The 15,971-nt window shown below is 39.3% G+C and overlaps 1 protein-coding gene across 1 annotated transcript; it reads left to right on the plus strand.

Annotated features, from left to right (window-relative positions):
• Positions 1-3,364: 3,364 nt before the first annotated feature.
• Positions 3,365-6,310, plus strand: LOC132165063 (uncharacterized). Its single transcript, XM_059575568.1, has 4 exons — positions 3,365-3,429; positions 3,729-3,909; positions 5,448-5,618; positions 6,302-6,310. The coding sequence occupies exons 1-4, from the start codon at positions 3,365-3,367 to the stop codon at positions 6,308-6,310; spliced, it is 426 nt and encodes a 141-aa protein (XP_059431551.1).
• Positions 6,311-15,971: the final 9,661 nt, after the last annotated feature.

A 15,971-nucleotide genomic window follows, 5' to 3' on the forward strand; every position in this document is an offset into this window, starting at 1 on the left:
TGCATGTATGTTGGTTTTGTTATATAAGTAGATTTTATCGCTTTCTCTTCTTGGGCTTATTTTGTACTTCTAATCAAAATATGTTGCTTCTCGAGATGTTGGAAATTCATATGCTTAGTTGCAAATGGATAAAAAAGAAAAAGAAAAAATGACGCTTTGTTTGCTTGCCATGAAAAAATTGGCCATAATTATGCTAAATATGTGTATCTGTGTGTTGTTTTTGGTATTAGGGTATTTCATCAATTATGCTAAATATGCCTCCACTTTCTGGTTAGTCGGCATTAATGTTGGCCTCGTTTAATTTTCAGTTCGGCGAGTATTACTTGCGACAACGACAATCCAACAACTTCAAGGTAGGTTACTTATTTTATACCAAAGCTTGCTTCAATTCTAAATTATTTGTGCCTAACTATTTTCCTGCTTATTGTAAATATGTCGTATCACAATTCACGTAATTGTATATATTAGTTTGAGTGTCTACGTAAAAGTTTAATTTTGTGTTGACTGTGGTTGGTAGATAAGTATCATACATGATTTGTGCACGTTGTTATGCTGTTTTCTATACATATTCGTAGATGTCGTTCTTTAGCACTCCCCGTAAGTCTCCTCAAAAGGCTGGGATGGAAACCCCATCCCCACCAGAATTTCCTATCCCACAGGCAAATATGAAATGGGAACAAGAGCACGAGGATATCCTGGTGCATATTCTTTGCAACTGCCAAGATGAAGGAGTTCGCCCGCCCTTTGGGAAGCATCTGGCGGGCATCATGAAAAAGTTAAACAAACGACTTAAGGATGGCACCGCCTACACACAAAAATAGGTTGAGGGCAAAATTAAGCATCTTAGAGAGCAGTGGGTGAACTTCTCGGAACTTGTCCGAGATAAGGCAGGTACCGGCTGTGGGTGGGATGATGATTTGGGAACTGTCACGGGAACTCCGGAACAATGGGAACACCTCCGACTGGTATGCCACTAATATTATGTTTAACATTTCCTTAATTATGCGAGTTGATGTACTTATTGACCGTTTATGTTTTATCTTGTGTCTTTTTCGTTTACTTGCTCTTCCTTCTCAGACAAAGAGCCTGAACAAGTACTACAAGTTCCGAAATGGTCCCCCGGCGAACTTCAAGCACCTATGCTACATCTTTGAGGGCTCAACATCCACTAGAAAGTGAAGGTATGCCATCACACAATCACCCCCGGGCAGCGATTGTGAAGATAATGACATCCATCTCAACAACCCTGTAGCAATCATAAACCTAACGGAGCCCCAGTGTGCGTCAGCTCACAAAGCAAAAGGAAAAGGAAAAGGGAAGTTGAAGAGGAAAGGTTCTCACTTGCAGGGATTGCACTCTACCAAGCATTCATCCAAGGGTGAGCAAATTTACTCAGAGATGCACAGCTCCTTCGATGTCTTGAGATCGGATTATTTACAAAGGTGCAAGCTTAGCGATGGCCATTCACCCGGCGATGGTATGTCTTATAAGCCCCCTCCCAGCCAGTATCCTGAGGAAGACATCATGGGCCGTATCAATGTGTTGGCAGCTGAAATGTCATTGTCCACAAAAAAATATGTCAAAGCATGCAGGGCGCTCAATGATCTGACTTGGGCAAGGATAGTGTTGAAAATGAATGACGACGGTGTACGTCATTGGCTAGACGATATTGATCTAGACAAAGACAATTGAAGCTTATGTTTTATGTTAATATTTTCTGTTGTATTTTATGGTTGTTTCCATTGACTATTTTCCTATTCTAACTGCTTAAGTTAGTTTGATTGCATTATGTCAGGCACAGCTTGATACTATATTATGGATGCTTATTATGGAGTAGGGGAACATTTTTAACACTAATGCTTAATGTTATGAACCTAGTTTTACTTTCCAATTTTAATTATCCGGGGATTGCGGCGAATTTTGTTTAAATTTATTTTCCTTTAGTTTTGTTATTTCAATTTTCACTTTTAAATTTAGTGTTAGCAAAAATCAAAAAGAATTTCTCATTTTCCTTAACTTTTCTATTTTCTGTGCAGGTTGCGGATTGACATTCTGTGATTGCGATCAATCGTCAGCAAAGTGCGATCGAGCACACTGCGATGGAGCGCACAAACCGGTGATCGAGAGCAGTTCCAGGGAGCATCCGGACCAGGCAGTGCTGAAGCTGCCAAGTTCATGCAAGGTCGTCGATCTCAAGCCTCAATCATTGTTCCCCTCGATCCTGAAATTGAGCGAACAATTCGACAACGACCTAGAGACAAAGAAGGAGAAGAAGAAGTTGAAATGGAAGATTTGCAAGAAAATCCAATTGGGCCAAGACCCCTAGAAGCAAATCCACCACGAGTGAGGAGACCAATGAAGCAAGCATACATGCCAACAAACCTCCATCAACCCTCATGCATAGCATATCAACTAGAGGTGGACAACAGCTATTATATCTCTCCCCAAATCCTCAATGCATTGACTCACTTCAGAGGCACAACTATTGAGGATCCCAACTTGCATCTTAAGGAATTCTTTGACTTATGCAAGTTGTAGCATGTTCAAGGCCTAACTCCAGAGAGACTCAGGTTAGTCCTCTTTCCTTTTTCCTTGAAAGATAGTGCTAAACGGTGGTACAATTCCTTGCCTGCAAAGTCCATTCATACTTGGGAAGAATTGACCACCAAGTTTCTGAAGAGGTATTTCCCAGCCCAGAAGACAAAGCAACTTAAAAGGGAACTTCAAATGTTCCAACAACGAGACGGAGACTTGTTCTTTGAAGCATGGTATCACTTCAATTCCTTACTTCTAAAGTGTCCACATCACAACATCCCTCAAGATGATCAGGTACAAATTTTTTTTGAAGGTTTAGATGATACTAATAAAGGGATGGTTGATACAGCTTGTGGAGGTATGCTGATGGAGAAGAGCAGTGAGGAAGCCATAGGGATCTTTGAAGGGTTGAGTGAACACACTCAACAATTCCCATCCAGAAGGAGGCAAGATGTAAGGAGCAAAGGCAAGAGTGACGAAAATAACGAAATGCAAAATCAAATGTCTGCTGTGGAACAGAAGTTGGACATGATTGTCAAAGCCATGACTGCTCAGAAAATTTCACCTATGCAACAGGACACACCAGCTCAAAAGCTAGAAAAGGATGACCTAAAGGATCTTGTACGACAACTGGTGACTTCACAACAGCAGTTTATGGCTTATCAAAAACAAGTCAACACAAAGACTGAGCAAGCCTTACAAAAACTAGAAGTACAAATGGGTCAGATGGCAAAGGAGCTGAGTGAGAGGAAGCAGGAAGAATTTCCAGCCCAAACAATACCCAATCCAGGGGATCATCAGCAGCTGGAATCAGCCACAGTTCTCAGAAATGGCAAGGTCATTGGAACTGAAGAGCCACCTCAAGAAACTCCATAAGGACCATCAACTTCCAAGGTGAACAAAATGGAGAAGGTAAATGCACCCCCCTTTCCTCAAAGGCTAGTCAAACCAAAGAAAGAAGAGCAGCTCAGGGATATCTTTGAAACTTTGAGGAAAGTAGAAATCAATATTCCTTTATTAGATGCAATTAAACAGATTCTGTCATATGCTAAATTCTTAAAGGATTGTTGCACTAACAAAAGGAAGTTTCAGGAGTATGAGACAGTGGCCTTAACAGAAGAGGTGAGTGCAGTCTTGTTAAGGAAATTACCACCAAAGCTAACAGATCCAGGTAGTTTTACCATTCCTTGCAGGATAGGAGACCACTCTTTTGAAAAGGCGCTACTGGATCTAGGAGAAGGGGTGAATTTGCTGCCTTACACTGTATATGAAAAGCTGGGATTAGGGGAGCTTCAACTAACCTCTATCACCTTGCAATTGGCCGACAGAACCATCAAACGACCAAGAGGTATACTGGAAGATGTTTTGGTCAAGGTAGGTACATTTATTCTACCTGCTGATTTCATTGTGTTGGATGTGGAAGAATCTCCTATGCCATCTCCTTTACCTATTATCTTAGGAAGACCCTTTATGAGAACTATTGATACTACAATAGGTGTGAAAAAGGGTATTGTGAGCATGAAGGTAAACGGTGAGACAATAGAGTTCAAAATATTCGATGCATTGAAATTACCTCAAAAAGATTTAGAATGTTTTGATGTCTGTATGATCCAAGATGTTGGTAAGACAGTTTTGCAGGACCCACATAAAGATCCATTGGAGGCCACCCTCACCCATAGTTTCACAAGGCAGGACATTGAGCCAAAACCTGAAGATATTACTAATGACATCATTGAAACAGCGCATCACCTTGAGGCCTCTCCTAAATACTCAGGTAAGTATACTCATCCCTTTGAAATTCTTGAGCCCACTAACACCTCTCATGTTCCCTCTGTTGTACAAGCACCCAAGCTGGAATTGAAGCAATACCGGAGCACTTAAAATATGCATACTTGGGAGAAAACAAGACACTACCAGTCATCATTGCTGCAAATCTGAGTTGTGGGGAAGAAGAAAAGCTGTTGAGAATTCTAAGAGAACATAAAACCACCTTAGGGTGGACCATTGCTGACATCAAAGGAATAAGTCCAGCTAAGTGCATTCATCAAATCTTCCTTGAAGACGAAGCAAAGCCAACCAAGGATGCACAAAGAAGACTCAACCCACACATGAAGGAGGTAGTCAAGGCAGAGGTATTAAAACTACTAGATGTGGGCATCATCTATCCCATCTCAGACAGCAAATGGGTTAGCCCAGTTCAAGTAGTGCCAAAAAAAAGTGGGATCACAGTGGTGAAGAATGAAGATGATGAATTGATACCCATAAGAGTAACCACTAGGTGGAGGGTATGCATCGATTACAGAAGATTGAACAAGGTAACAAGAAAAGACCACTTTCCATTACCGTTCATTGACCAAATGCTAGAGAGATTAGCTGGCCATAGCCACTATTGTTTTTTGGATGGATATAGTGGTTATAATCAGATTGCAATAGCATCAGAGGATCAGGAGAAGACCACCTTCACATGTCCTTTTGGCACGTTCGCCTAAAGAAGGATGCCATTTGGTTTATGCAATGCCCCAGCTACATTCCAGAGATGCATGATGAGCATTTTTTCAAACATGATGGAGAAAACCATTGAGGTATTTATGGATGACTTTAGCGTTTTTGGATCTAGATTTGATGAATGCCTCTACCATTTGAAGAATGTTCTCAAGCGATGTGAAGAATGCAATCTAGTGCTCAATTAGGAAAAATGTCATTTCATGGTTCAACAAGGCATCGTATTGGGTCATGCTATTTCAAGCAAGGGCATTGAGGTGGACAAGGCCAAAATAGATATCATCTCCAAACTTTCCCCACCTCTGACAGTCAAGGGGGTAAGGAGTTTTCTTGGACATGCCGGATTCTATAGAAGGTTTATCAAGGATTTCTCCAAGATCTCTAGACCCCTCTGTGCATTGCTTGGGAAGGAAGCCAAGTTTGACTGGACCAAAGAATGCATGACGGCCTTCAACACACTAAAATTGCTGCTCACTTCTACACCAATTATGCGAGCACCTGATTGGAGCTTACCCTTTGAGCTCATGTGTGATGCCAGTGACTTTGCCGTGGGGGCCGTTTTGGGTCAAAGGATCAAGAAGGTACCTCATGCCATTTATTATGCTTCTAGAACATTAAATGATGCCCAGATAAATTATTCTACTACTGAGAAAGAATTATTAGCTGTCATATTTGCTTTGGAGAAGTTTAGGTCATACCTAATTGGTTCTAAGGTTATTGTATTCACTGATCATGCTGGGTTGAGATATTTGTTTACCAAGAAAGATGCCAAACCAAGATTGATCAGATAGGTATTATTACTACAAGAGTTTGACCTTGAGATTAGAGACAAGAGGGGCAGTGATAATGTGGTGGCAGATCACTTATCCAGATTACTCCATGAGGAGGAAGGAGATGAGCTCCCACTAAATGAAAATTTTTCAGATGAGCAGTTGTTTGCAGTTGATATCCAACTCCCATGGTATGCAGATATAGTGAATAACATCACTGCCAAGGTCTTTCCTACAGATATGTCTAACCAAGAAAGGAAGAGGTTAATATCTACATCTAGACAATACCATTGGGACGACCTCTATTTATTCAAATTCTGTCCTGATCAAATCATTAGAAGATGTGTCCCAGAAGATGAGCACTTGAGTATTTTGCAGCACTGTCACCAGTTTGCTTGTGGTGGACACTTTGGGGCCAAGAGAACAGCGCTTAAGGTATTACAATTTGGTTTTTATTGGCCTAATATGTTTAAAGATGCTTTCGTGTTTTGCAGCTCTTGTAATAAATGCCAAAGGGCAGGTAACATCTCATCTAGAAATCAAATGCCATTGCAAAATATTCAAGTTGTAGAACTCTTCGATGTTTGGGGTATTGACTTCATGGGACCATTTCCTAATTCATTTGGTTATTCATATATTCTTGTGGGTGTGGATTATGTGTCTAAATGGGTCGAGGCTATCCCCTCAAAGACTAATGATCACAAAGTGGTTGTGAAGTTTTTGCAGGAAAACATCTTTGATAGATTTGGAACACCTAGGGCAATCATTAGTGATGGGGGAAGCCACTTTAACAACTATGCTTTTACTTCTATGATGAAGAAATATGGCATCACTCATAAGGTTGGCACCCCATATCATCCCCAAACCAGTGGCCAAGTGGAGATCAGCAACAGAGAAATCAAAGGCATCCTTGAAAGGACAGTAAACCCCAATAGGAAGGATTGGGTCACTACGCTTGAACAATGCACTATGGGCTTACAGGACTGCTTACAAGACACCTATCGGCATGTCTCCATATCGATTAGTTTTTGGGAAAGCATGTCATCTACCAGTGGAATTGGAACACAAAGCGTATTGGGCCATCAAGAAGTTTAACTTCGATATGAAGCAAGCTGGCGACACGAGGAAGCTCCAACTAAATGAACTGGAGGAATTAAGGCGTGATGCATATAAGAATGCCAAGCTCTACAAGGACAAAACCAAAGCATACCATGACAAACAACTAATCAGGAAGGAGTTTCAAGTAGGACATAAGGTTTTGATCTATAATTCAAGATTGAAACTCTTCCCTGGAAAGCTTCAATCAAGATAGTCTGGGCTCTGCATTGTTACACAAATATTCCCTCATGGAGCCTTGGAAATTCACGACCCCCAAACCGACCAATCATTCAAGGTCAATGGACACAAAGTCAAGCCATATCTTGAAGTAAAATTGGTACCAAGAGATGAAGATTTGGCACTCCACTCCATCCAAAATGGAGCATCTACTTCTGGGTAACATTAAGAGAGGACCACAGTCTGACTGAAGACGTAAAACTTTGTGCTCATGGGAGGCACCCCATAGCATATCCTTTTGTTTTATTGTTTGTTTTATTTTATTTTGTTTCTGTTTGTTTGTGTTTTATTTTATTTTGGTGTTTTTTGTGTTTCAAGTCTTTTCTCACATTTTTACATTCTATTACTGCGATCGATCGTACCTTGCATGCGATCGAACGCAGATTTCCATTTGTCATTTCATCTCATTCTGTTAGTGCGATCGAACGCACCATGCGTGCAATCGAGCGCACTTGGCAGCATCCCATAGTTTTTTTTTTTTTTTTAATTTTGTTATGTTCAAATTTTATTTCGTTTTAGTTTTGTTCATTTTTACTTGTTTGTGTGTTTTATTATTTTGCAGGGACAAGTGTGCTTCCATTCAAGTTTGGGGTGTGTGCTATGAGCCATGCTTTCCAAGACTATGTCCACCATCTCCCGGGTACATACTTTCCTTTACTTAGACACATTGGGGACAATGTGTCATTTAAGTTTGGGGGTATGGGCACACATACATGTTCACACACACTTTGTCCCAATTTCATGTTATTTATTTTCTGTGTTGTTCGTTTATTTGAAAAATAAAAAATAAAAAAAAATTTATGCATGTTCATGTTTGCTCTAAAATTTTAAATTGATCTAAAAAGAATTGTGATTTGAATTCATCAGTGAGCCTAAAATTTTGAACACATGATCTGATGAGTAAATCTGTTAGTTTGGTTACTTGTAGAGGACAGTTGAAAAATCACATGTTTGATCTAAGCACTCAAGCACATTAGCACATAATTTGTGAGGAATGACATGAGGTCTAATATGTGTGTTTCTACTTCTTGGATGAAATTGGATGACTTATTAAATGACACTATGGCATATATAGTGATGAAAAAAAAAAAAAAAAAAGAAGAAGAATAATAAATAAATGATCGTTGATGGCTTTTCACTGAGTAACTGAACCTCTTGCCTCAAAGCATTGAGTGTTCATGTCAAAAGGTGAAAATTTTGGATTTGATCAATATCATGGTTAGTTGGTTTTGTAACCTTTTTGACTTGAGTTAATAGGTCTTTAGAGGTGTCTTTATACCTAATGCCCTAAAACCATCTGGTTTGGGAGTCATTGACTTAACACTCGCTACAAGGGTCAAATAGAAAGCTTAAGGAAACCAACATTGCACAACCTGACCAAAGAAAAAAGAAAAAGAAATATGCCAGTGTGTCATTCTAATAGGAATTTCAGTGAATTCTGAGATAAGGAGACATTGCATATTGGAAAGATTTGGAAGTCTCATAATTTTGTACTAGTTCACTGTACATAAATTTCAAACTTATAATGATTTAGCATGTCCTTTGTAAGTAATTACACTTTGAGATTCCAATTCATTGTGAAGATGGAGTTCATCTTTTTAAGTTTGCTTATAAATGAAAACCATGATCTTGAAGTGATGCTTTAATTTTTGGAATAACATGAACTCTTGCATGATGTTTGTAGGTAACATTTCTGAAAAACCCTCACGAGACTTCACTCATCCACTAGGAAATTCCTAGGGGTTTAAAAGGCTTGTTACATACACTAAATGTAATCGTACATCCCACGAAAGATGGATTTATCTTTTGTTTTCTGTTTTTCCATTCCTGTTTAGTTTTGTATTGCTAAGGGACTAGCAATATGTAAGTTTGGGGGTGTGATAAGTGCTAAAATATTCATATTTTTAGCCCTTATCTTACATGTTTTAATCCTTTGGTTGTAGTTAATTAGGCCATTTTAATTCCTTTTTGTGTTTTTTATGTTTTTACAGGCTTTTGGAAGAAAGTGAAGTAAAATTGGGTGACTTAGGCTCAAAAAGAGAAGATGAGAAAAATTGGAGCTCCCTGGTACTGCGATCAATCGCAGGGTACCTGCGATCGAGCGCAATACTATAGAAGATACTGCACTAGCCAGGCCAGGAGCGATTGAGCGCAAGCCAAAAGTAGGATCAATCGCAGACCTGCGATCGAGCGCACACGGGCTGCGATCGATCGCACCCGTGCGCAGGAGGCATCCCAAATGGCGGCTAGAATGTCCCTATTTCCATATTAGGGTTTTTCAAACTCCAAATTGTAATATGATTGAAACCCTACGAAATCCCTAGGGTTTATTACTTTTCCAAGGACTTCTAAAGCCTATAAATAGACTCCTAAGCCTTTAGAATAGACAGGCTTGGAGAAGGGAGAAGAATAGGAGCTCTCAAGTCAAGTCTCGGGTTTATTCTTTCCTTTCTTTTATTTTATTTTATGAAGATGTTTAACATCAACTCTATGTGTAACTAATTTACTTAGTAGGGCTAGATTGAAGCCCTAGTTATGTTAAATTAATATTTCAATATTGGCACCTTGTGATGATCATGTTGTGCTATTTAACTTGATTAATACCTGCTTGCATGAATTCCTCATATGTGTATGCCTGATCAACATGTGCATATGGTACGGACTCGTTAGTTAGATCAATTTGGATGACCGAGTCCTGGGTTTAACTTAAGTAACAAAAGAATCCACACCGCGATTCTTGGGTTAATCAACATGGGGAACCGGGAGTATACACCCATGCCCTAGGCCTCGTGTGTTTGTCGATTTCCATAGAACATATGCTTTTCTAAAGAACAACTTAGTATTTACCATGCTAAATCCTTTAGGAAAGAAAAGAATTAGAGTATACACCCATGCCTAACTCGCTGCTTAGGGAAATCAATAGCTTAAGGAGTATACACCCATGCCCTTAGGTTGGCAAACATTAAATATGCATAACTTGATCAAAGCATTGGCATATTGATATATTAGTTTAATATAATTAGTGGTGGATATCAAAGCCCTACCCTTTGTTATCATCACTTCAACAATCAATCTTTAATTTGCTTTTGCTTAAGGAATCTATTTTTAAACATAAATTCAACAATCCTCGTGGGAATGATCCTGTACTTGCACCCTATACTACTATGTTGACCTTGTGCACTAACAGGTAAAACATACAATTATTTACCTATTAATTTAGGTAGATTTTTGCACAACAACGTCTTACTTAAACTTAGACCTAGAAAGTTACAATTTTGTTTTTGATAAGTAATAACAGTGGCGGAGCCAGACAAATCATATTGAAGGGGCTGCATAAATTTTTTTTTTGGTCGTTTTTCTCCACCCATTCTCGGCCATCAACAGAGGGCCAATCACCCAAAATCACAATTAAACCCACACCAATTTGAACCCAAAATCAACAACTTCAAATCCTATCATAATACTCAATTTTGGTACAATATAGCACCAACAACCGAAAATCACTAGAACAAACCACAATAATTTGAACCCAAAATCAACAAAATCACAACACATCAAAAATTTCCAAACAAAAACACTCATCCAATGGGTATAACGAAATTTAAACTACAATGAAAATCCTCAAATTAAACCCTAAATTTTTGAACTCTCACAACACACCAAAAAGCAACCGAATCGAATGAAACAATAGTTACTTATTGTTTCTAAGAAAAAAAGCAACCAATCCGAAAGGAATTCAAAAAAGAACGACATAGAGGGAGAAAAAAAGAAAAGGAAATTCAGGCTCTTACCTTGTGATTTTGCTCTGATTTTCCTTAGCTCGAAACAGAGAATAGAAAGAAGCCAAACAAGAAGAAGAAAATTTTTGAAAAATCCAATCCCTCCCTCCTTTGCTGCTATGTCAGAGATAAAGCACAAACTCTGGAGAGAGAGAGAGCGACGGACGCCCAGAGCATGCTTCATTTCAGTGTTTCCAAGAAAGGGAGAGCAAAAGAATGAAGATAGGGAGTTGGCTGTGAAGGCATGACTGGGGGGTGAAACGGGTGGGGGATAAAACACGCTCGCAAGTTTTCGCAAGGGTCAGTGCTGACTCGTGAAGGAGAAGACAGAGAGCTGGAGGAAATGAAGGGACCTAGAGGAAATGGCCGGCCGCTGGGATTTTTTTGGAGAAACAAATGAAGGGTATTAGGGTAATTGTACATCAAGAAAAGAAGCCACAATTTTTTTAAACAGTGTCTAGGCTGAGACATTGCTTTTGCCAAACACCACCTTAATGTTTGCCAACCTAAGGGTATGGGTGTCTACTCCTTAATCTATTGATTTCCCTAAGCAACGAATTAGGCATTGGTGTCTACTCTAATTCTTCTCTTTCTCAAGGGATTTAGCATATGTGTCTATTAAGTTGTTCTTTAAGAAAGTATAAATCTGTGGAAATTGTCAAACGTGAGGCCTAGGGCATGGGTGTCTACTCCCGGTTCCCTATGTTGATTAACCCAAGAACCCGGTGTTGATTTCTTTTGTTACTCTTATTAAACCCAAGACTCAATCATCCAAATTGATTTAATCAACTAGTCCATACCACATGCATATGTTGATCAGACAAACACATATGAGGAATTCAAGAAAACAGGAATTAATCATGTTAAGCAACACAATATGATTATCTCAAAGGCGTCAATATTGAAATATTAAATAAGTATAATCAGGGCTTCAACTAGCCCTCCTAAAGAGTTAGTTACACATAATGAAAATAAAACTAAAAAAAAAAAGGAAAGAAAGAACCGAAAACCGCTCCTAGAAGTAGCCTCCAAATTCCTCCCCCAAAGTTGTGTCTATTCAAGGATGATTATTTTCAAGGTTTAGACGTCTATTTATAGGGCTTTCGAAGTCCTTGTTACACTAGTAAACCAAGAAAATTTGTAGGGTTTTGTCCTATTACAAGTGGGACTTGGAATACCCTAATATGGAAGGAAAGGGCATTCTGGCCGCAGCTCATTGTTCTCCAGCACAAGGTTGCGATCGATCGCAGCACTGCGATCGATCGTATGTGTGAGGTGCTCGATCGCAGATGTTGTTGCTTGAGCAAACGAGTGCATGCCTTGCGCTCATCTCATCCTTTTGCTTGTAGTGCGCTCGATCACAGGTTTCCTACGATCGATCGCACTACCACAGCCTTCAGCTTTTTCCAAATTTGCTCTTTAAGCTCAATACTTCTTGATTTTCTTCCTTTTCTTTCAAAGGCCTACAAAGACACAAAAAATTCAGAAAAATGAATAAAATGGCATAAACTAACAATACTAAGGAATTAACACATATAAGTTTAAGGGTTAAAATATGAATATTTTCGCACTTAATAGGAGCGCTTTGAACTTGTGGGGGAGCGAGTGGTCAATCACCTACTTGGTAAGGCATTTCTGTCCCAGTGAAAAGTTTGCTCACCACCGCAGCTTTGTGTTTTTCCTTCTTCTCCATGGCCTCAAGTTTCATCTTCAGTTCCGCTAAGGCTTTGTCTACCTCATTTTGCGGGGTGGCTGTTGATCGATTTTGGTCTCTAGTTATTGGTTGATCCCTTCCAGGTTCTGCCCTTTTTTTGGAGTTTTTGCCTCTATGGGCATTTTCCCAAGGATTGCGCTCCATGTGACCATTTTCACCTTAGTTATTGTTACACTGGTGGTGACGACTCTCATCCTAGTGACTGTGGCCATCAAAATGATGACTGTGATTTCCTTGCTCCTCTGAATTCCCATTCCAGTTGACTTTAGACTTTGATTGAGCAGGGAAGCGGAGGCGCAGCTCCTCATTTTGCTGAACTAGGAGTGCTACTTGGGCTTCGAGGGATGCGATACGCTCCTTATCCCCTGCGTTCGGGGGTGCTAACAGTGGCCGTTGATTGGCCTGGGCTACTGATTCTTCACGACGGGCTTGGCTTCTAGATCTTGTGTTCACCATAACTGTGGATTTTATTTTGCAAGAACGAAAAAGAAATCATTCCCACAGACGGTGCCAAACTGTTGTTACAGTTTTTGGCATGATGAACTTCGAGAGGTCGCCTGGTGCTCTTGTCTTGATGCTTTCTCCTCGATCCTGTAAAACACGGACACACATTAAGAGGATGAGCCGGGTGGCGGCCGGTGATCCTTCTCTGATGACTAAGTCAGTTTGTTTCGTAGTTGTTGTGCCAAATACTACCTAAATTAATATATAATATTTAGTACAACAAGTTTTTGGCGCCATTGCCGGGGATTGTTTGATTTGTTTGGAATTTTTTTTCCTAAGTTTATTTCTGTTTTAATTTTTCTATTTTTCTAAAGTTTTTTCACAGTTATTGTACTGCCTCCGGAGGTGCGCTCAAGCGCCCATCCAAGGCGATCGAGCGCACCAGTGCGATTGAGCACACCTCACGGTGCGATAGATCACACATCCGAACAGTAGCACAGTTACTGTACTAATTATAGATCTAATTTTTTTTTTCTTTTGTTTCATGCAAGGTCATTCGAATCTGCATATTAGTAAGTTTTCTTTTTAAATTTCGTTTTAATTTTCCTTTTTATTTCAACTTTTTGTTATTTTATTTTTAATTTCATACATGTTGGGAGGCATTCAGACACCCCATGGATGATGGTCATTATGCCATGACCCTTATCACCATGTTAGAGAATGTCTTACAATGAGACAAATTTCTAACAAAATTTTTGGGCATAAGAACACATCATTCTCTAGACCAGAGAACGACCGCTATTTTGATTCTCGTAATCCGTCATGGAGCCAACAGTCCAATCTCTCATGCCAAGCTCAAGCTCCCGGAATTCATGCTCCACAATCTCATGGACTGCAATATCAATCATATCAGCAATTCTATGATCATGCATGTTCCTCTCAATCAGCTCCACAACAGCAATATTAGGCTGAACCACCTCCTCTTGAATTTTCTGAAAATACCTTAGTTATGATCAGTTTAGCAATTGAGAAAATGAAGAACTCTCATTTGAAATTAGTTAAAAGGACGGAGGCCCACTGTTCACAAAGAACAGATTTTCTCAAAAAGGAAGAGCCCCAAAGTCAGTCAGTTACCACTCTTCATGGACATTATATGGAGGAAGAGAGTATTTTCTATCATGAAGAGGAGCCATCTCCACAATTCTATGATCATTCCTATTCTTGTCTTAGCCCTAGTCTGTGGCAATCCATTTTCAAGATAGAAGCTTATGAAGAGGAGCCATCTCCCATCAATTGGCCTCAACAATACCAATAAGAACAACCTTCTCCAAAAAGGTCTGCCTTAGAAGAAATGAGTCCTGCCTTAGAAGAAGCACATGCCAGCTTAGAAGAAATAATATTAGCTTCTCTTAGCCAAATGGAGGAAAGAAATCAATCATTTGACAGGAGGAAGAACTTCCGCATGCAATCATTTGAAAGGATGGAGGCTCATCTCAAGCAAGTATCAGATATCCTCAAAGAAGAAGAGTGTCAAGGTCAGTTGGTGGCCAATCCTAATGAGCACTACATGAAGGAAGAGTGCACCTACTATCATGAGCAAGCTGTTACATTGAGGTGTGAAGAGGTGGTTGAAAATCAAGTGGAAGAGGGGATGGAGGAGCAAACCGAAGTTCCACAGGAACCATAAGAGAGCACTGAGACTTCTTCAACATTAGCTCTTATTCCTGAAACACCAAGAGGCCAGGAGAGAAGTCTGTTAGAGCTACCACATGAGCAAATTGAGGACATCAAGATAGAAAAGCTCCTTGAGTTTTCTTCTTACTTTATTCCAGTTCATGATTCCCCACTAGATGAGAAACTATTTGAGAAAACTCAAGTTGATCCTCCCCGATCTATAGACATGTGGAATCACCTTGCAACAAAAAAGATTCATTCCCTTTGGTGAAAGAGAAGGAAAGATTGGTGCTTCAAGTTTAAAGTGCCACAATCTGGCTGAAGACGTTAAACTTAGTGCTCATGGGAGGCACCCCACAGTATATCATTTTTATTTTCTTGTTTATTTGTTTTTAGTTTATTTTTATTTTTATTTTTAGTTCTTTTTGTTTTCCATTGTTATTTTAGTATTTTGTTTTGCAGGGACAAGTGTGCTTCAATTCAAGTTTGGGGATATGCTATGAGCCATGCTATTCCAGACAGTTTCATCCATCTCCCGGGTAAGATCATTCCATGTTATACACACATTGGGGACAATGTGTAATTTAAGTTTGGGGGTATGGAAGACACTTTACACACACCTTATCCCTATATATATATATATATATATATATATATATATATATATATATATATATATATCTTAAAAATTTTGATTCTCATTGGTGAGCTTAAAATTTTGAACACATGATCTGATAATAAGATTTTTCAGTTTGGTTACTTGCTTTTGGCAATTGAGAATTCACATATTTGATCTGATCTTACACAAGCACATTAGCACATAATTTGTGGGGTATGACATGAAAGTCTGATGTGTGTGTTTCTATGTCTTGGGTGAAACTGGATGACTTATTAGATGGATACTTCGGCATATATATATATATGTGATGAAAAGAAAAAAGAAATTATTGATAAGCTTTTCACTAAGTAAATGAACCTCTTGCCTCAAAGCATTGAGTGTTCACGTCAAAAGGTAAAGAATTTTGATTTGGTTAAAGTCATGGTTAGTTGGTTTCGTAGCCTTTTTGACTCGAGTTAGTAAGTCTTTAGTAGTGTTTTACACCTAATGCCCTAAAACCACCTGGTTTGGGAGTCATTGACTCAACACTCGTTACATGGGTCAACTAGAAAGCTTAAGGGAACCAAACATTGCACAACTTGATAAAGAAGAAGAAGAAG

This window comes from Corylus avellana, chromosome ca11, assembly GCF_901000735.1.
Source record: "Corylus avellana chromosome ca11, CavTom2PMs-1.0".
Lineage (NCBI taxonomy): Eukaryota > Viridiplantae > Streptophyta > Magnoliopsida > Fagales > Betulaceae > Corylus > Corylus avellana.

Coding starts and splice junctions, on each gene's coding strand:
- LOC132165063 (XM_059575568.1), top strand. CDS start 3,365: ATGGCAAGGTCATTGGAACTGAAGAGCCACCTCAAGAAACTCCATAAG. Junction 3,430..3,728: donor AAGGACCATCAACTTCCAAG/GTGAACAAAATG, acceptor CATTCCTTGCAG/GATAGGAGACCACTCTTTTG. Junction 3,910..5,447: donor TGGAAGATGTTTTGGTCAAG/GTAGGTACATTT, acceptor TTGCTTGGGAAG/GAAGCCAAGTTTGACTGGAC.